Source organism: Papio anubis, chromosome 8 (assembly GCF_008728515.1).
Source record: "Papio anubis isolate 15944 chromosome 8, Panubis1.0, whole genome shotgun sequence".
NCBI lineage: Eukaryota > Metazoa > Chordata > Mammalia > Primates > Cercopithecidae > Papio > Papio anubis.
In genome coordinates this window covers 62,707,828-62,729,506 of record NC_044983.1, presented here as the reverse complement: position 1 = coordinate 62,729,506, position 21,679 = coordinate 62,707,828, and the positions used below count along the sequence as shown (strand labels likewise).

The 21,679-nt window shown below is 39.5% G+C and overlaps 1 protein-coding gene and 1 pseudogene across 6 annotated transcripts in view; both read left to right on the top strand.

The window, feature by feature from the left end:
- The window catches only part of PPP1R42 (protein phosphatase 1 regulatory subunit 42), a 68,365-nt gene that overhangs the window by 43,076 nt on the left and 3,610 nt on the right, over positions 1-21,679 (top strand). For 5 of the 6 annotated variants that reach the window (XR_004185845.1, XM_009213146.3, XM_009213147.3 and 2 more), the window contains 2 exons: positions 5,797-5,928; positions 15,711-15,870. Coding sequence is in view for 5 of the 6 variants with exons in the window: in XM_009213146.3 (XP_009211410.1) it covers positions 5,797-5,928; positions 15,711-15,870 (292 nt within the window). In the remaining variant the exon portion in view is untranslated. The remainder of the gene's footprint in view (positions 1-5,796; positions 5,929-15,710; positions 15,871-21,679) is intronic. The other variant, XM_009213149.3, reaches the window with a different exon arrangement.
- Positions 608-4,883, top strand: LOC103886861 (annotated as a pseudogene).

The following is a 21,679-nucleotide window of genomic DNA, read 5'->3' as shown; positions in this document are numbered from 1 at the left end:
AATAACATTCCTGAATATGCACCATACTGGTGGAAATGGACAAAAGCACTAGATTAATAGTGACCAAGTGACACAGCATCAGAAAGACACACAGTGACCTCTCACGAAGGCACTGGTTTGCTGTGTCCTTGTAAGAAGTCATTTTTATGTTTTATAGGTTACCCAGTCCTCACCAAACAGAGTCACAGTCCACATATTTGGTTTACTTAGCATGAGTGGAAGCAAATTTTGTATTGAGAGCAACTTATTAAAATGAAATAAATCTCATTAGGTCTATAATCTGGAATCCATTACCTGGCTCCCAGTCTTGAACCATTTTCACACCTATTAACTTCAAATAAGATCATTTGAGGCCAGCCGCGGTGGCTCACGCCTGTATTCCCAGCACTTTGGGAGGCCACGGCAGGTGGATTGCCTGAGCTCAGGAGTTCAAGACCAGTCTGGGCAACACAGTGAAACTCCATCTCTACTAAAATACAAAACAATAGCCGGGCGTGGCGGCGTGCACATATAATCCCAGCTACTCAGGAGGCTGAGACAGGAGAATCGCTTGAACCTGGTAGGCAGAGGTTGCAGTGAGCCACGATCATGCCATTGCACTCCACCCTGGGCGACGAAGTGAGAGAATATCTCAAAAAAAAAAAAAAAAAAAAGATCATTTGCTAAAAATCAGATGGAATCAGGTTAACAGAGGCACAGTTTCCTAGTCATTCCTCAGCTCTGCTTGGGACATTAACATGAGGAAGAAGAGATTACAATAAAAGACTTAGAATTTTCATTCCTTATTTTTATAGTATATTTTAAAAGTATGTATTGATTACATATATCTCATCCAAAAATATACTAACAAGTTATATAATTATTAATAAAAATAGATCTGGAAAGACATCAATAAATATAAGTGGCTGGAAAAACTGAGCATCAAAGAATGACCTTTAGAGTAGAGGCGGGGTTTCACCACTTTGGCCAGGCTGGTCTCGAACTCCTGACCTCAAGTGATCCACCCGCCTTGGCCTCCCGAAGTGCAGGGATTACAGGCATGAGCCACCGGCCCAGCCTGACACCACTGTTAAATTAGGGAGAAAAGGTTAAGGAAGGATGGCTAATTCTAGTTATCACGACTGTGAAAGGATTTACTTTCTATCAGAAAGACTGTGTTTAACACAAACGCAGAAGCCTCGCTCTTCATTCTAGCAGAATTTTGCTTTTGCACACTTATTCTCCATATGAGGAAAACTACAAGTAACCCAATTTCCGCTTCAGGAAGTTTAAGACATTAACTTGGCAGAAATAGGCTTAGTCCGGGAAACAGAAAGCAAGCAACTTGTTCAGGGAAACTTTTCAGTTCTGCGACGCATGCACTCTGCCTCCAGGAAAGTGGCAAATACGGCTGCACGAATTGGCGGCCCCACCCTCCCTGGTCACATTTTGGGAGACAGCGGTGTGGCAGCGGCCGTGGCGATAGCGACGACAGGCCTAGGGCGGTCAGAAGGTTTCTGGTTCAGGTTTAACTTTCGGCTTCCGTCTCGGGGCTGAAGTTTGTGAGCTGTAGTATTGAGTCCCATTCGAGCTATTGTTCTCTTTTTCCTGAAAAATGGCACTAAGAGGGAGCTGGATGAGCTGAAACCATTGATCTTTTCACAGTCGTTGATAACTAGAATTAGACACTCCTTAACCTTTTCTTCCTAATTTATCAGTGATGTCAGGCTGGGCACAGTGGCTCACGCCTGTAATCCCAGCACTTTGGGAGGCTCCAAGGCGGATGAGAAGACAGTGAAGAGCGTGCTGGGTTTCTCAGAGCCTACAGTGGTCACAGCAGCATTGAACTGTGTGGGGAAGAGCATGGACAAGAAGAAGGCAGCCGATCATCTGATACCTTTTCTTGATGATTCTACTCTCCGATTTGCGGACAAACTGAGGCTGTAGGAGAAAGGCGGAAGCTCTAGGCATTCCAAGTCTAGCAGTGACTGAAGCAGAAAACGAGAGCTAAAGAAGGTGTTTGGTGATGACTCTTGAGATCTCTAAGGAATCATCAGGAGTAAAGAAGCAGCGAATACCCCGTTTTGAGGAGGTGGAAGAAGAGCCTGAGGTGATCCCTGGGCCTCCATCAGAGAGTCCTGGCATGCTGACTAAGCTCCAGATCAAACAGATGATGGACGCAGCAAAATGACATATGGAGGAGAGGAAAAAACAGCTACGCTTTATTAGCCCCCCTACACCTCAGCCAAAGACGCCTTCTTCCTCCCAACCAGAGCGACTTCCAATCGGCCACACTATTCTGCCCTCCCAGGCTATCACTTTCATGAATGATGCCATTGAGAAGGCAAGGAAAGCAGCTGAACTACAAGCTCGAATCCAAGCCCGGGTGGCACTGAAGCCAGGACTCATCAGCAATGCCAACATGCTGGGCCTGGCTAATCTCCATGCCATGGGCATTGCTCCCCCAAAGGTGGAGTTAAAAGACCAAATTAAACCTACACCACTGATCCTAGATGATCAAGGGTGCACTGTAGGTGCAACATGCAAGGAGATTGAGCTGACACACTGCATGCCTACTCCTGCCAATATTCGTGCTGTGAAGAGGGAACCATTCAAGCAACAGCTAAAAGAAAAACCATCAGAAGACATGGAGTCCAATATCTTTTTTGACCCTGAGTCTCCACTGTCGCTTCCCAGCGCCAGAAACGCACTTTTAAATTCCATGACAAGGGCAAATTTGAGAAGATTGCTCAGCAATTAAGAACAAAGGCTCAACTGGAGAAGCTTCAGGGAGAGATTTCACAAGCAGCTCAAAAAATAGGCATCCATACTTTGACTAGGCTTGCCTTCATTGCTCCTAGGAAGGAGCTAAAGGAAGTAGATATCCCTGAAATTGAGTGGTGGGACTCACATAATCCCCAATGGCTTTGACCTTACAGAGGAAAATCCCAAGAGAGAAGATTATTTTGGAATCACAAATCTTGTTGAACATCCAGCCCAGCTCAATCCTCCAGTCGACAATGACACACCAGTTACTCTGGGAGTGTATCTTACCAAGAAGGAACAGAAAAAACTTCAGAGACAGACAAGGAGGGAAGCACAGAAGGAACTACTAGAAAAAGTCAGGCTGGGCCTGATGCTTCCTCCAGAACCCAAAGTGAGAATTCTAATTTGACGCAAGTATTAGGAACAGAAGCTGTTCAAGACTACACGAAGGTAGAAGTCCATGTCAGAGCTCAGATGGCAAAAAGACAAAAAGTGCATGAAGAGGTCAATTCTGCCTGAAAACTCACAGCAGAATAGAGAAAGGTCAAGAAAATTTAAAAGCTTAAGACATTTCACAGGGGTACACATATCTGTATATGGAGTTAGAAATTTGAGCACCCCAGCCAAGAAGTTCAAGATTGAGATGGAGTTAGAAATTTGAGCACCCCAGCCAAGAAGTTCAAGATGGAGGCCACTGCTGGGCAACTGTACCTGACGGGGTGGTGGTACTGCACAAGGATGTCAACGTGGTAGTAGTGGAAGGGGGCCCCAAGGCCCAGAAGAAATGTAAGCATCTTAATGCTGCATCGGATAAAGTGGGATGAATGGACATCTAATACAAAGGGAGATGATCATGAGGAATCTAATGAGGAAGCTGTGAAGAAAACCAACAAATGTATACTATTCTGGGAGGGTACAGCCAAAGACCGGAGCTTTGGAGAGATGAAGTTTAAACAGTGTCCTACAGAGAACATAGCTCGTGAGCATTTCAGAAAGCATGGGGCTGAACATTACTGGAAACTTGCCCTAAGTGAATCTGCGTACAGTCCACTAATTGAGACTACTGCAAGCCCTTGCCTCTCCCCTCTTGCCTTTGTCTCTTCTGTCCTCTCATTTATTCTGTTTCCCAACCCACTCCCACTTGTATGATCTCAGAACTATGCCAAGCAGACATTGGGACAAAGGGAGAATATCTTGCTCCCTTCCCCAGTCAGCCTGGTGTTGCCCTTTATTCCTCTTATGTGCATATGATTAAAGAGGTTTTTTAAAAATAAATAATAAAAAAGATGACTTTTATTGTAAAGTTATAAGTACTAAGATATTTGACAATTTCTTATGGTTTGGATAGTACTAGCTACATCAGTGGAAAAAAAAGTGCATGAAATAAGATATGGAGACAGTTTTACTTCTATTCTATAGTTCTAGTTTATATTCTTTGTTTCAACATTTTGTTTTGTACTTTGGGTATAACACAATATTATGGCTCATGTTTAAGTGGCAGTATTAATATTTTCAGTAGTACAACTAATATTTTATCAGAATATTGTCATTATACCTGAAATAATGTGTGATCTAATAAATTTTACTACATCCTTTCTACATTCTGGGATCTAGTGGATTACATGAATAATGAGAGAAAATATCTAATTTTCAAAACTACTATACATAAATTTCATTAGAAAAAAATCTATCAAGCAGAGTCCTATGGAAAGAAAGAAAAAAATTTTGAAGAAAAAAATCATCCTTCTATTAAATGAAGGTCATCTGTGTTCATGTAATTGAGGAAACAATATAGGCAATATAAAATAACCTTTAATAAGGGAATTGTTCAGTATTTCATAATATATCCACAAACAATAGAACACCAGCCATTAAAAACTGTATTTAAGGAAAAACATGGTAAAATATTCACAACACAATATTAAAAAGCAGGATGCAAAACTAATATAAGTAGAGCATTCCAATTTTACATACATATATCGAAAATAAAAACATGCTAAGAAATATACAAAAGTGTTACCAGTGATTATTTCTCACTGAGGAATAATTTTTTTATTTTTTGTGTGTTTTCCAAATGTCTTACAACATGCAAAAATTATTTGTATAATTTATGAAGCTCAATTTCTATCACACCTCTGTAATCCCAGGGCTTTGGGAAGCCGAGGTGAGAGGATTGTTTGAGGCCAGGAATACAAGAGCAGCCTGGGCAACATAGTGAGATCCCACCTCTACAAAAAAAAAATGTCTTTAATTATCCAGGCTTGGTGGCACATGGCTATTGTTCTAGCTACTCTGGAGGTTAAGGCAGGAGGCTCACTTAAGCTGAGGAGTTTTGAGGTTGCAATGAGCTAAGATCATGCCACTGCATTCCAGCCTGGATGGCAGAGTGAGATCCTGTCTCAAAAATAAATAAATAAATAAATAAACAAACATAATAAGGGGTATGGTCAGGCACGGTGGCTCATGCCTGTAATCCCAGCACTTTGGGAGGCCGATGCAGGCGGACTGCTTAAGCTCAGGAGTTTCAGGCCAGCCTGGGCAACATGGCAAGACCTTGTCTCTACTAAAAATACAAAAAAATAGCTGGGGATGGTGGTGCACACCTGTGGTCCCAGCGACTCGGGAGGCTGAGGTGGGAGGATCACTTGAGCCCCAGGGGGCAGAGGTTGTTGTAAGCCAAGATCACTCTATGCACTCCAGCCTGGATGACAGAGCGAGACCTTGTCTCCAAAAAAAAAAAAAAAAAAAAAAAAAGACGGGGTATGGATAATAATTATGGAGCCTTTTAATGTTTTATTTGATGATATTTCCATTGTTTATAACAAGCATATGTTCTTTTTGGAATCAGAAAAAAATCTATAAATAAAATCTCAACAAAAGTACATACATTGCATAATTAACGTATTTTAAAAACAAATTTATTTCAGTCTATGGTGTAACTTAAGTTTCTGTGCTCTGAACCAGAATTGCGTATTTTGACTTATGTTTATATGTATATATTGTATATATGTATATATGTATATATTTTTAAATGTATGTATTTTTCTCCAGAATTTCTTGATGGAAAAGAAATTAAAAATATAGAAAGACAATTTCTAATGAATTGGAAAGCATCCAAAGACGCCAAGAAAATCAGCAAAAAAAGGAGCAGTAAAAATGAGGATGCAAGCAATTCACTCATAAGTAAGCACTCTGTCACTCATTAGGTGACTGCTCTTCTAGCAAAGGAAATATTCTAAGCAACAGAAAAATGCCAACAAATAAAATGTTTTTTGTTTAGTTTGTTGTTGTTTTATGGGTTTTTTAAAAACTTATTTACTTAGTTGTACATAAGTACAATTTGTCTTGTAATGGAAATTTTACCTATAATGTTTATGTAAATGGTAGCCACTGTGAACAACAGCTGTGTTTGGTTTTGTGTAGACACAGAGCCACAAGGGTAGGGAAAAATGTATAATTTTATATCTGGCAAAAGTGCATGATATCAGCTATGTAAATTGTGAAACCTAAGCCACTCGTATATTTGTTAAGTAACAGTGCAAAAAGGCCAGGCACGGAGGCTCACGCCTGTAATCCCAGCACTGTGGGAGGATGAGACAGGCGGATCACCTGAAGTCAGGAGTTCAAGACCATCCTGGCCAACATGGTGAAATCCCATCTCTACAAGAATACAAAAATTAACCAGCCATGATGGCAGGTGCCTGTAATCCCAGCTACTCGGGAGGCTGAAGCAGGAGAATCACTTGAACCTGAGAGGTGGAGATTGCAGTGAGCCAAGATTGCACCATTGCACTCCAGCCTGGGCGACAGAGCAAGACTCTATCTTAAAGAAAAAAAAAGAACTGCCTAGTCACAGATTTTTTAGCCCACAACGTTGCAATGAGCCCCTTCCTCCTTTCCATGATAGTGTTTGATTCTACGACTGACTAAGGGAGGGGATAAGGACATAGTGAAGGGGCTAGGCCAGGGAAATAGAAAAAGGGAAATGGGGACACTGTAGTGAGGTTTTATGCACAGATAGCATATCCTAGGAGCTCTGTCACTCTAGGACATGGTGTCTGACATAAGGAGGAATACAGGTGGAGAGGTATGGAGCTCTAGTGATTTTGCCATATCATGTTCACTGAATACAAACTATGGGGCCAAACGTGGTGGTTCACACCTGTAGTTCCAGCACTTTGGGAGGCTGAGGTGGGAGGATAGTTTCAGCCTAGGAGTTCAAGATCAGTTTGGGCAACATAGTGAAACCTCATCTATACAAAAAATATTTTAAAATTAGCCAGGCATGGTGGCATGTGCCTATCGTCCCAGCTACTTGGGAGGCTGAGGGAGGAGGATCACTGGAGCCTGGGAGATCAAGGCTGTGGTGAGCGTGATTGTGCCACTTCACTCCAGCCTGGGGAACAGAGCAAGATCCCATCTGAAAAAAATAAAGAATATAAACTATGGAAAATCATTAAGTAGAATGGGACTTTCTTAGTTGATAATATACTCATGAGTAAATTGCAATATACTGTGTTGTAATGTGAATTTCTCAAGACCTGAAACTTCTAAAATAGTCAGAAGGCATGATTCCTTTGTTCATTCCTGGCTGGCTGTGAAGGGCAGAACTAGACCTAGAGTAAGGATTCCAGTATTTTATATATTTTCAGTATTACACCAAAGATGTCACTTTTTAAATATTTAATACCAGCCTCACCCCAGAATTGGGCCAATTCTAAAAATAATGTAGTTTCTTTCATTTTAACTGATTTCAAAAATTCTTCCTAATTTAGGGACAACTACATTAATTGTTAACTTCAAGGAAATTTGACAAAATAATATGTCTTTAAATTTACAACTTAAAAAAATTATAGTCTACTAACCAAAGCAATCTATACAATGCAATCCCTATAAAAATACCAATGACATTCTTCACAGAAATAGAAAAAAAATCCTAAAATGTGTGTGGAACCCCAATAACCAAAACAATGCTGGGCAAAACCAACAAAGCCAGAGCCACCATCTACTAGACTTCAAGGTATACAACAAAGCTATAGTAACTGAAACACCATGGTACTGGTATAAAAACAGAAAAATAGACTAGTAGAACAGAATAGAGAACCCAGAAACCAATCCACTTAGCTACAGCCAACTGATTTTTGACAAAGGTGCCAAGGACATACATTGGATCACAGCTCACTACAGCCTTGATCTCCCAGGCTCAAATGATCCTCCTGCCTCAGACTCCCAAGTAGCTGAGATGACAGGTGTGTGCAACCATACCCGGCTAATTTTAAAATACTTTTTGTAGAGATGAAGTCTCACTGTGTTGCCCAAGCTAATTTGGAACTCCTAGGCTCAAGCTATCCTCCTCCTCAATAAATGGTGATGGGAAAACTGGATATCCATATGCAGAAGACTGAAACTAGACCCTCAGCTATCACCCTATGCAAAAATCAACTCAGTATGAATCAAAGACCTAAATATAAGACCTGAAACTATAAAACTACTAGAAGAAAACAGAGGAAATGCTTCAGGACATTGGTCTGTGAAAAGATTTTATAATAGAACCTCAAAAGCACAGGCAACGAGAACAAAAATAAACAAATGGGGTATGTCAAACTAAAAAGCTTCTGCACAGCAAAGGGAACAATCAAGAGTGAAAAGACAACCTACAGAATGGGAAAAATATCTGTAAACTATTCATCTGACAGGATTATTATTCAGAATATACAAGAAACTGCAATATCTCAACAGCAAAAAAACAACAATCCAGTTTTAAAATGGGCAAAGGATCTGAACAGACATTTCTCAAAAGAAGACATATAAATGGCCAAGAAAAATATGCCCAATATCACTTAATCATCAGGAATGCAAATCAAAACCACAATGAGGTGTCATCTCATCCCAGTTAGGATGGTTATTAACAAAAAGACAAAAAATAACAACAGCTGGCCAGGCACAGTGCTCACGGCTGTAATCCCAGCACTTTGGGAGGCTGAGGTGGGTGGATCACTTGAAGTCGGGAGTTCAAGAACAGCCTGGCCAACATGGTGAAACTCTGTCTCTACTGACAATACAAAAATTAGCCAGGCGTGGTGGTGCATGCCTGCAATTCCAACTACTCAGAAGGCTGAGGCACGAGAATCACTTGAACCAGGAGGCAGACATTGGCAGTGAGCCAAGATCGCACCACTGCACTCTAGCCTGGGTAACAGAGCGAGACTTAGTCTCAAAAAATAAAAACCAAATGCTGGTGATATGGGTTGGCTGTGTCCCCACCCAAATCTCATCTTGAACTGTAGCTTCCATAATTCCCATGTGTTGTGTGAGGGACCTGGTGGAAGATAACTGAATTATGGGGGCAGTTTCCCCCACACTGTTCTCATGGTAGTGGGTAAGTCTCATGAGATCTGATGATTTTATAAGCAGTTTCCCCTTTTGCTTGGCTCTCATTCTCTCGTCTGCCACCATGTAAGACGTGCCTTTTGCCTTCTGCCATGATTGTGAGGCCTCCCCAGCCATGTGGAACTGTGAGTCCATTAAACCTCTTTTTCTTTATAAATTACCTAGTCTCAAGTATGTCTTTATCAGCAGCATGAAAATGGACTAATACAGCTGGTGAGGATGCAGAGAAAAGGGAGCTCTCTTATACACTGTTGGTGGGAATGTAAAGTTGTACAACCACTATGGAGAACAGTATGGAGGTTCCTCAAAAAACTACAAATAGGGGGCTGGACGTTGTGGCTTAGAACTGTAATCCCAGTGCTTTTGGAGGCCAAGGCAGGAGTATCAGTTGAGACTAGGACATCAAGACCAGCCTGGGCAACAAAGCAAGACACCATCTCTTCAAAAACATTATTTTTAAAATTAGCAGCCAGGCGAGGTGGCTCACGCCTGTAATCCCAGCACTTTGGGAGGCCAAGGCAGGTGGATCACTTGAGGTCAGGAGTTCAAGACCAGCCTGGCCAACATGGTAAACCCTCATCTCTACTAAAAATACAAAAAAATTAGCTGAGCATAGTGGCACACACCTGTAATCCCAGCTATTCGGGAGGCTGAGGCAGAGAATTTCTTAAACCTGCAGCCTGGGTGACAGAGCAAGACTCCATCTCAAAAAAAAAAAAAAAAAAAAAAAGACAAAACAAAACAAAAACCTACAAATAGAACTACAGATTTTCCTCGAATTTAAAAAAATTCCTTGAGTTAAAAAAAGAAAAAAACCTACCATATGATCTAGCAATCCCACTACTGACCATCTATCCAAAGGAAAAGAAATCAGTTTATCAAGGAGACATCCACACCCTCGTGTTTGTTGCAGGAGTATTCACAATAGCCAAGGTACAGAATCGCCCTAAGTGTCCAACAGATGAATGAATAAAGAAAATGTGGTATATATACACAATGGAATACTATTCAACTATAAATAAGAATGAAATCCTGTTATTTGCAACAACATGGATGGAAATGGGGGATGTTACATTAAGTGAAATAAGCCAGAAACAGAAAGTGGAACAGTGCATGTTCTCACTCATCTGTTAAAGCTAAAAAAAAAAAAAAAAAAAAAAAAAAAAAAAAAGTTGATCTCATAGAATTAAAAAGTAGAACGAAGATACTACAAACTGGGAAGGGCAGAGGGAATAAGGTGAGGGAAGAGAGAGATTTGGTAAAGGTTATAAAATTACAACCAGATAGGCGGAATAAATTTTAGAGTTCTATAGCAGCTGTCCCCAACCTTTGTAGCAGCAGGGACTGGTTTTGTGGAAGACAATTTTTCCATGGACCAGAAGTGTGGTGGAGGGGGATATTGTTTTGGGATGATACAAGTACATTACATTGATTATGCACTTTATTTCTATTAACATTGCACTGTAACATATAATGAAATAGTAATTCACCATAACGTAGAATCAGCAGGAGCCCTGAACTTTTTTTCCTGCAGCTAGATCATCCTATCTGGGGATAATGGGAGACAGTGACAGATCATTGGGCACTAGATTCTCATAAGGAGTTCACAACCTAGATCCCTCACATGCACAGTTCACAATAGGGTTCGTGTTCCTATGATAATCTAATGCTGTAGTAGATCTGATAGGAGGCAGAGCTCAGGTGGTAATGCGAGTGATGGAGAGCAGATGTAAATACAGATAAAGCCTCGCTCGCTCACCTGCCACTCACCTTCTGCTGTGCGGCCCAGTTTCTAATAGGCTACAGACCAGGACCATTGGGTTGGGGACCCCTGCACTATAGGATGACCATAGATAACAATCATATATAGTTTAAAATAGCTAGAAGGAGAATATTGAATGTTGCCAACACAAAGAAATGATAAATGTTTGAGATTATGTATATGCTAATTTCCCTGATTTGATCACTATACATTATATGTATTGCAACATCACTATGTACCCTATAAATATGTACAATTATGTCTCAACTAAATTTTTTTAAATTAGCCATTTAATTTTCTCAAAACAGTCCTTATTAATCTCTTTATAATCTAGTGTGAGCACCAACTAACAAAAACAATCTTTTTTTTTTTTTTTTTTTTTTGATAGAGTAATCTCTCTGTTGCCCAAGCTAGAGTGCAGTGGCACGATTGCAGCTCACTGCAACCTCTGCCTCCCAGGTTCAAGCAATTCTCCTGCCTCAGCCTCCCGAGTAGCTGGGATTACAGGCGTGCACCACCACACCCGACTAATTTTTGTATTTTTAGTAAATAAGATTTCACCATGTGGGCCAGGCTGGTCTTAAACTCCAGACCTCAAGTGATCCACCCACCTCGGCCTTCCAAAGTCCTGGGATTACAGGCATGAGCCACTGCACCCAGCCCAAAAACAATGTTTCAAGTCATGTAGATAAACTAACAACAAACTATCTGAAAAGAAATTATGAAAATAATCCCATTTACAATAACAACAAAAGAATAAAATACCCAGGAATAAATTTAATTAAGGAGGTGAAAGACATATGCTGAAAACTACAAAACATCGATGAAAGAAATTAAACAAGACATCTTCTGCAATGTCTGCTTATAAATTTTAAAAGAAATTAAACAAGACACAAATGAAAAGACACCTCATGTTCATGAATTGGAAGACTCAATATTGTAAAATATCCATAAGACCAAAAGTGATCCACAGATTCAATGCAATTTCTATCAAAATCCCAATGGCATTTTTTATAGAAATAGAAAAAAGCAATTCTAAAATTCATATGGAACCAATGAAGACCACAAATAGCCAAATCAATCTTAAGAATGAAGAACAAAGCTGAAGGCATCACATTTCCTGATTTTGAAATATATTACATAGATATAGTAATCGAAACAGTATGGTACTGGCAGAAGACAGACATATAGAGAAACAGAACAGAATAGAGCGCCCAGGAAAAAATCCATGCAGACGTAATCAATTGATCTTTGACAAAGGTGCCTAGAATACACAATGGGGAAAGAAAAGTCTCTTAAACAAATAGTGGTTTTTGTTCCTCCAAAGAAGACATACAAATGGCCAACAGGTATATGAAGAAATACTCAATGTCAGTAATCATCAGGGAAATGCAAATCAAAATTGTAATCAGCTATCACCTCACACCTGTCAGGGTGGCTTTTTTTTGTTTGTTTGAGACAGAGTTTTACTCTTGTTGCCCAGGCTGGAGTGCAATGGCGTGATCTCGGCTCACTGCAACCTCCGCCTCCTGGGTTCAAGCAATTCTCCTGCCTCGGCCTCCCGAGTAGCTGAGATTACACGCATGTACCACCACACTTGGCTAATTTTGCATTTTTAGTAGAGATGGGGTTTCACCATGTTGGTCAGACTGGTCTCCAACTCCTGAACTCAAGTGATCCACCTGCCTCTGCCTCCCAAAGTGCTGGTATTACAGACACGAGCCATTGTGCCTGGATGGCTATTATTTTTAAAAAGGTAACACGTGTTAGAGAGGATGTGAAGAAATTCGAACCCTTGCACACCACTGGTGGGAACGTAAAATGGTGCAGCCACTATAACAAACAGTATGAACATTCCTCAAAAAGTTAAAAATAGGACTGCCATATGACCCAACAATCCCACTTATGGATATTTATCCAAAAGAATTGAAATCAGGGTCTCCAAGAGACATCAGTACTCCTATGTTCATTGCAGCACTATTCACAATAGCCAAGATGTGGAAACTAGGTACATGGACATTGGAGAGATGAATGGATAAAGGAAATGTATATTAAATGGAACATGGAACACTATTCAGCTTTACAAAGAAAGGAAATTCTGCAATATGTGACAACATGGGTGAGCCTTGAGGATATTATGCTAAGTGAAATGAGCCAGGTCAAAGAAAGACAAATACTGATTCAACTTATATAAGACTAAAATAGTTAAATTCCTACACTCAAAGAGTGGAGTGCTATTGCCAGCAAATGAGGGGAGGAAAGGGGGACTTACTAATCAATGGGCATAAAGTTTCGGCCAAACAAGATGAATAAGCTCTAGAGATCTACTGTACGACATTGTACCTAAGGTAAAACAATAATGTATTGTACATTTAAAACTTTGTTAAGAGGGTAGATCTTGGCTGGGCGCAGTGGCTCACGCCTGTAATCTCAGCACTTTGGGAGGCTGAGGCAGGCAGATCACTTGAGGTCAGGAGTTCGAGACCAGCCTGGCCAATATGGTGAAATCCTGTCTCTACCAAAAATACAAAACAATTAGCTGGATATGGTGGCGTGCGCCTGTAGTCCCAGTTACTTGGGAGGATGAGGCAAGAGAACTGCTTGAACCTGGGAGGCAGAGGCTGCAGTGAGCCGAGATGGCACCACTGCACCCCACCCTGGGTGACAGAGCAAGATATCATCTAAAAAAAAAAAAAAAAAAAAAGGAGGGTAGATCTCATGTCAAATAGTTTTGCTACAATTTTTTAAAGTCCGTATAGAATGTTATAGTATGTAAGCTTCATTTCAGACCTTGTGGTAGTTGCTGTTATGATAATTATTAATAATTTAAAATGGAAAGCACTCGGAATTAAAAGGCAAAGAAGAGGGGGCAAGGGAAGAAAAAGAACTGACATTTACTGTGCTAAACATTTCAGATATTTACACACATTATTGCATTTAATTATTATGACCTGTGAGGCAGAAGATTATTATATGCATTTTGCAGATGAGAAAGTTCAGTTTCAGAAAATGAAGTGACTTGTCTTGAGTTTACAAAGCTAGCAGGGGGCACAGGCTAAATTAAGCTGGGATAGAAGGACAATTAATCATTTAAAGCAATAATGCTCTACTAAGAAATTCAATTTGGTGGGAATTTGGGAAAATCACGGATATGGAAATATGTGATATGTAAACAATTTTTATAACTAAAAAGGAGCTAGAGGAAATAGGGTAATAAAACAAATTTCAAAATTTTATAAGGAGTACTCAAATAGATTACATAATTTACTATATTGAAAAATGGTCTCGGCTGGGTGCGGTGGCTCATGACTGTAATCCCAGCACTTTGGGAGGCCGAGGCAGGCAGATCACCTGAGGTCAGGAGTTCAAGACCAGCCTGGCCAACATGGTGAAACCCCATCTCTACTAATAGTACAAAAATTAACCAGGTGTGGTGGCAGGCACCTATCATCCCAGCTACTAGGGAGGCTGAGGCAGGAGAATAACTTGAACCCAGGAGGCAAGGGCTGCAGTGAGCCGAGATCGTGCCACTGCACTCCAGCCTGGGTGACAAGATGAGACACTGTCTCAAAAAAAAAATCATCTCTAAAATCAATTAAAATAAAATTTAAAGTGAACACACTGACTCGCTGCAGCAGAAAATTTTCTGAGCTTTTTTCAGGAGTACTTGGTTATTCTTCCTTGGCCATTTGTAGGTCCTCCCTCCCCTTTGCCCATGTTTGCCATCCCCATCCAAACAGATGGTACAAACCTGGAACTCTCAGGCTTAAAAGCAGTGACATCCCTGTATACATGTATATAAATATATAATAACTCTATCCTTTTGTATATGTCCAATAGCAGACTATATGGTCTTTATGCAAAGACTTTTATAACTGTGCAAGAGAAAGGGAAAGCATAAATTAAAATCTAGAAAATATATTATATATTTTCAAAATCTACAGTACAGATCTTTAGAAGAGTTAAAATGAATCTTTTAAAGGCACCTCTGCACAACCAAATACATTGTAAGGGAATAGGAATTCTTAAAAAGATGGTAATAATTTTTGTACTTCCTAATCTTTTATGTATTTTTGATAGCCTCGTAAATTTAGAGCTCTATATTGGGGATTATGGTAAAATTATAGGAATTATTATAACTTCTAACTTCAAGGATCTTACAATTTAAAAATCTTATCCTAAGTATAGTCATATAGCTATATGACACAAAATTGTAAACGTACTTTAATATCTTAATAAAATCCAAAATATACTCACATCTTTTAGCACTTTCTTTTATAGCACTTCTATAGAAGAAATCATAGTAAACATTAAGCACCTCGAATGTGTCCAAGAATATGCCAGTCACTGTGGATTAGAGGTGAATAGGGCTGTCCCCACTTAAAAGGAACTTACTGCTGGAAAGGGAGGAGGATCTGAAAGCAGGTAACTGATGTGGAATGTTAAGTGCCAGAATAAAGGTATGGACATATCCCCAAAAAGATACATGACTTATTTACTCCCTACAAATGAAACAATTTGAAAAAAATGAACTAACTCAGAACAGTAAAATTAAGGGCAGTTAATATTTATATTAATGTTGGCATGCCCATTTTATTTTATTTTAAAGAGTTGACCAAGAACTTTCCTGTATAGGTTTTTGTGTATGAAAGTCTGCACTATTTTTTCTTGGGTTATTAATTTTACTACTAGTTTTACTGTGTATTCATTTAGCTCTATTTAATTTTTAGATAATCTAATATTGTCATACCCTTTTTTGCAATTCAGTTATTAGTTTCAAAGCAGAATGCTTTTATTTCTTTGTGTGCTACAGGTAACTTTGAAACAATGCATCACATCGTTCCTGTTTATTACCCACAGGTGGGTAAGCCAAAATTAGTCTTTTTCTCTGAAATACAGAGATACCCTGTAAATGGAAATGCATCTCCAGAAAGTTCCCGAGAAGATTACACTAAAATTATTGAAGAGATGGGGTAGGTTCTTTCAAATATTTATGTGACTTTATCTTTTTGGTGGGGAGGAGACATCTTCACAGTAAACAAAGAGGAACAGAGGCCATCCAATCTGTCTCCTAGTTCTTTGTTCTCAATCTTTTTTGGCCAAACATAGAAAGAAAAAAAAAGGTTCATTGTTGGTCTGCCCAAACAGTCAGAAAGTTACAGTGGGAAGGGGTGTTTCCAGAAGACTTGGCAGTTAGACTGGATACACCCACTGAGGTAAGGTAGGGGACTCAGAAAAGTTCCAGAGGCAGTAGGTAAAGACAATGATCAGGGATTCTGTCAAAGGAGCCTGAGGCCTAGCTGATGAACAGTGGGTGGGCGACTGCACAGCATATGGTTGCAGAAAGTCCAGAGGACTACAGAATTAGGCTACTTTCACCACTTTTCTACAAACCAGATTTTTAAGCTGTTGTCTCTGAAGGAGACAGAAGTTTCTCCTGATGAGGAAAAATTTGCTTTTTGGTTTAAAAAAGGTATTGCTTTGATGGAAAAGTAAACCAGAGCTGGGGACAGTTGTTTATGCCTGTAATCCCAGCATTTTGGGAGGCTTAGGTGGGCAGATCATTTTAGTCCAGGAGTTCAAGACCAGCCTGGCTAACAAGGAGAAACCCCTTCTCTACAAAAAAAAAAAAAAAAAAAAATACAAAAATCAGCTGGACATGGTGGTGCGTGCCTATAGTCCCAGCAACTTGGGAGGCTGAAGTGGGAGGGTCACTTGAGCCTGGGAGACAGAGGCTGCAATGAGCTGAGATCGCTCCACTGCACTCCAGCCTGGGCAACAGAGTGGGACCCCATCTCAATAAATTAAATAAATAAATATCCATACCAGAAAGTAACTGCATTTATATGTAAAACATGAGATATCTGCCATATGCTGGGCAACACTGAATATAAAAACTCATTTGAGTTTTTATATTCAAAACTGATAATCTTGTTTTGAGATAATGAGATAATCCTGATCTCAAATATTTTGCCACAAACAAGCTGGGGAGTCAAATATGGTATAACTACTCTATAGTGTGATAAATGCCATGGGCTTTAAAAACCAGATCCTAATACATCTTATACATTTTGCATTAAACTTATTTTTTCATTTATAATCAATACAATGATTGCTCTATTGATCCTTCCAACCATATCAGATTAGTGATCGCAATATACTAAAGGCCAATAGCACATTTCATTGAGAAAGTAAACAGAGCCAGGGGACACACTTTGGAATCGTTTTCCTTTTCCCAGAACTGCCTGCTGAAGGTCAAGTGGGCTTATCATGAGACCCTCTTTGCAGGGTCCCATCAAGGGATGATGATTTAGAATTGCCTAGTATAGCCCACTTCAAGAAGCCCTGTGAACATTACTGCTGCACTGTCCTACCCCTATTCCCTGCAGAGTGGCTCAGGCTTGCTGGGATGCAGTCTTAGGAGAGAGAAGGTCTGTGGGTATGGAAAATGCTTTATTTGGGGAAGAAGTGAAAGGATATGCAGGGAGTCCTCGTTTTGGTCTTGCCTCCTCTCCATTCACAATAAAACAGGAGCTATGTGAGACATTTACTGCTTATGTCCATTGTCATTACCACCAAACCATTGCGTAGTTGTCCATAGCACAACAACAGTTTCTTAAAGGTTTACACAACTGTTATCAATTCCACAACAGTGCTTTTAGGTTTTGTTTCTTTGCCAAGCATTTTGAAAAATCTTGCTAGTATATCATCAAGGAAGAAAATAAAACAATAAAAATGACACAGCCTCAGAAAACAATGTTGATGAATTCTATACATTGCCATGTACATTGTTAGGTCAATAGTGAGCTGTGGCCCATTCCACATACTCTATAGCCCCAAGCAAAGCTCAAGTCACTAGGAGTGCACTGATAAAACATTAAATCACTCTACCCTCATTATCCTAACTACGAACACTAAATACAGAACTAAATGCATTTTTAAAAATACAAACTGCTATGTACTGCAAAGATAGGCTATCCTAAATGAAACCAGCAAACCAGAAGGGTTCTGTGAGAACATAAGAATGTCCTGCCTCAGCCACCATCAAGTGAAGCCAATTATGTTCAATCCTGAGCCTTCAATTTTATCCTGTGAAAAAGCATTAAATAAATGTTTAAATGCTTATTATTTCCTCAGGCAATACTTTCACCTTAGGTATGCCAAAATATTGTTTTAGTATATCAAAAGATTTAATCTGTATTAAAGGAGATTATCAGTTCTACCTCTCTTTAATAAAAGGTAATCAAATATATTACAGTTTCATCAAACTCTTGATATAGATTATCAGGGCATGCCTTTTGCTAATTTTAGTAATATAACATAAACCTAGGAGATAACTAAAATAAAGCTAGAAGTTCAGTAAAGTGTTGAAAACAAAATACTCAGCCCAAACACAAAGAACAGATTTTTAGTTTCTAGAAAATTGATTAAGGCTACCCCTTGCCTTAATTACTTTAAGGGAAAGAATGAGCTGGCATCAGCAGACATGTCCCTACACTCTATATTTAATATTCAAGGTGGGGAGCCTGCTCAGAGGTGGAAATAAGCTTACAGTGCATCTTCCAAAAAGCTAAAGGTATGTGCCCCACACTCCTTTAGGGTTCTACACACTGGGGGCTGTGCCTGTATCGTATGTGGAGCCAATGAAGCAACATCTGTCCAGAGACAGGGGAATGTTTTCCACCTCTTTTATAAATGCATGCAATCTGTGCTCATGTATATTTATACAAGCCTCCTTTCCCTACTGGGAGGAAAAAGTCAGACTCATTGACGTTGTTTTTGACCCTCAAACTGAACTTGATACTATCAATGTATACTTTAATTAACGATTAGGTCAAAACTATTTTTTATTTAAAGGCTGATTCTGAACAAATGCCTTCACTGTTCAATTTTTTAAAATATGGTATTAAACAAACAAAAAGGTACACATTATTGCTTCTTTCTGTGTTTGTCACGGTAAATACTTCTGACAGATGCTTCCTCTCTTTGCAAACATGCTAGGAGGTGCTTGAGCCTTAGTAATTTTAAAATAGACATTAAATGCATTTATATATTGCATATAAAATCCACTGAGAATACTCTGTAGCACCATACAATGAAAAACAAATTGTTACTTGATTATTTAACTAACTTTCAAACCCAAGCAATGTTAATAAAGTCAATCCATCTCTTTTGTTAATCTAAAAATAATAACTTTCTAGCTGGGTAAAAATGCCCTTAATTTCAGATACCTTTAAGGAATACAAATCACTGGGGCCCATAATTCACAGGAAATATTCACTGTATATTAACTATTTATAAGATACCTAGTACCCTTTGTTAGAATATGGAAGCGTTAGATTTCTTTGAATTAAAAAGTGAACTTGAATAACAGTCAAAACAACCTTCCTTTACCACTGTTAAGGTTGTTTGAACAGTTGTAACAACAGATCTATGTACTTAGGAAAGAATTTTTAAAACTCAGATATTTTTAGTCACAAAACTCTGGAATTATGTTATATAAACTCACTTGCAAATTTTGCTTTGTTAAACATAACAGTCTATTTAATTTATATGCAAAAATAAGCTTATGTGTATCAGTAATGTAGGTATAATGTTAATATTTGGATTTGCAGTTCTCAAAGAACCATTTTGAAATTAAGATACTCCCCTCCTTCCCAAAAAAAGCACAATAGTGGTAAGCAACATAGTTTTTTTAAGCTGGGTCAGGTGGCTCATGCCTATAATTCCAGCACTTTGGGAAGCTGAAGGAGAGAGGATTGCTTGAGGCCAGGAGTTCGAAACCAGCCTGGGCAACACAGTGAGACCTCATCTCCATAAGAAAAAAAAATTCAGGTGTAGTAACACCTCTTTGTAGTCCCAGCTACTTGGGAGGCTAAGGTGAGAGAATTGCTTGAGCCCAGGAGGTTGAGACTGCAGTGAGTCGCGATTGTGCCACTGCACTCCAGACTGGGCGACAGAGAAAGACCTTATCTCAAAAAACAAAAACTTTTTTTAGTTAAAACAGACTAGTTTTAGTTAAAACAAGCTAGTTTTTGTGATCTGTCAATGGTTTACCCTGTGAACAAGAGTTATATAAGACCTAATTCAAAAGAATTATTTTCCATTTTAAAATGCCTATATTTTGAAAGCTGACTCTTCATTATCCAAACAAATTATTTATTTATTTATTTATTTATGTTTTTTTATTTATTTTTACTTTTTGGAGACAGAGTCTCGCTCTGTCGCCCAGGCTGGAGTGCAGTGGCGCAATCTCGGCTCACTCCAAGCTCCACCTCCCGGGTTCACGCCATTCTCCTGCCTCAGCCTCCGAAGTAGGTGGGACGACAGGCGCTGGCTACCACGCCGGCTAATTTTTTGTATTTTTAGTAGAGACAGGGTTTCACCGTGTTAGCCAGGATGGTCTCTCTCTTCTGATCTCGTGATCCGCCCGCCTGGGCCTCCCAAAGTGCTGGGATTACAGGCGTAAGCTACCGCGCCCGGCCCATCCAAACAAATTATAAAAGGCAATGGAACTCTTTTAAGAATACTATAAGCCCCATTTTATAGATGGGAAAATGAGGCTTGGAGAGGTACAATCAGAAGGACCCAAGGTCACACAATTGCCATGAGCAGAGCTAGGACTTGAACACAGCTCACTGACTCCAATAGCCAGCCTCTCAGGTACTCTGCTGGGGACTTTCAAACAAAACCACCCTTAGGAACAGGAAGTTAATAAATGAGAACAGGTGAGGAGGTGACTAAGGTGAACTGGAAAGCACATGCCCGACTAAAGGCAACTGTAGCTATTCAGCTCCACAATGGTGTGGCCAGATGGACATGCATCACACTAGCTGGCAAGTGAGATATCTCGGTTACGAAATCATCTGATTTTTAAATATTTAATTTTTTCTTAAAAAATAACATGTACTAGAATGGATAAAAAGAAAAAACAAAAGCTGGTAATGCTGGCTAGGATATGGAGCAACTGGAACTCTCGTGTACTACTGGCTGGAATGCAAAAATAGTACAGACACTTTGGACAGTAGTTTAACATATTATTTTATTTATGTATTTATCTTTTGAGAGACAGGGTCTCACTTTGTTGCCCAAGCTGGAGTGCAGTGGCTCAAACACAGTTCACTGCAGCCTCAACCTTCTGTGTTCAAGCAATCCTCCTGCCCCAGCTTTCTGAGTAGCTGAGACTACAGGCATGTTCCACCACGCCCATGTAATTTTAAAAATTTTTTTGTACAGACCGGATCTCACTATACTATCCAGGCTGGTCTCAAACTCTTATACTTAAACAATCCTCCCACCTCAGTCTCCCAAAGTGCTGGAACTGCAGATGTGAACCACTGTACCCAGCCAGTTTGACATATTCTTATAACATTAAGCTGGGCATGGTAGTACATGCCTGTAGTTACAGCTACTTGGGAGGCTAGGGTGGGAGGATCACTTGGAGGATCACTTGAGCCCCAGAGTTCAAGCCTACAGTGAGCTATGATCACACCACTGCACTTCAGCCTGGGTGACACAATGAAAGCCTCCTTCAAAAAAAAAAAAAACAAAAAAAGGTAAACATATATTTAACACATCTAGCAGCTAGTGGTTCACTCCTGGTTATTTTCCCAAGTGAAATGAAAACGTATACTCACAAAAACTTGTACCTGAACATTTATAATATTATTCATAATCACCAAAAACTGAAAACAATCCAAAGGTTTTCTTTCTTTTTTTTTTTTTTTTTTTTTTTTTGAGACGGAGTCTCGTTCTGTTGGCCAGGCTGGAGTGCAGTGGCGC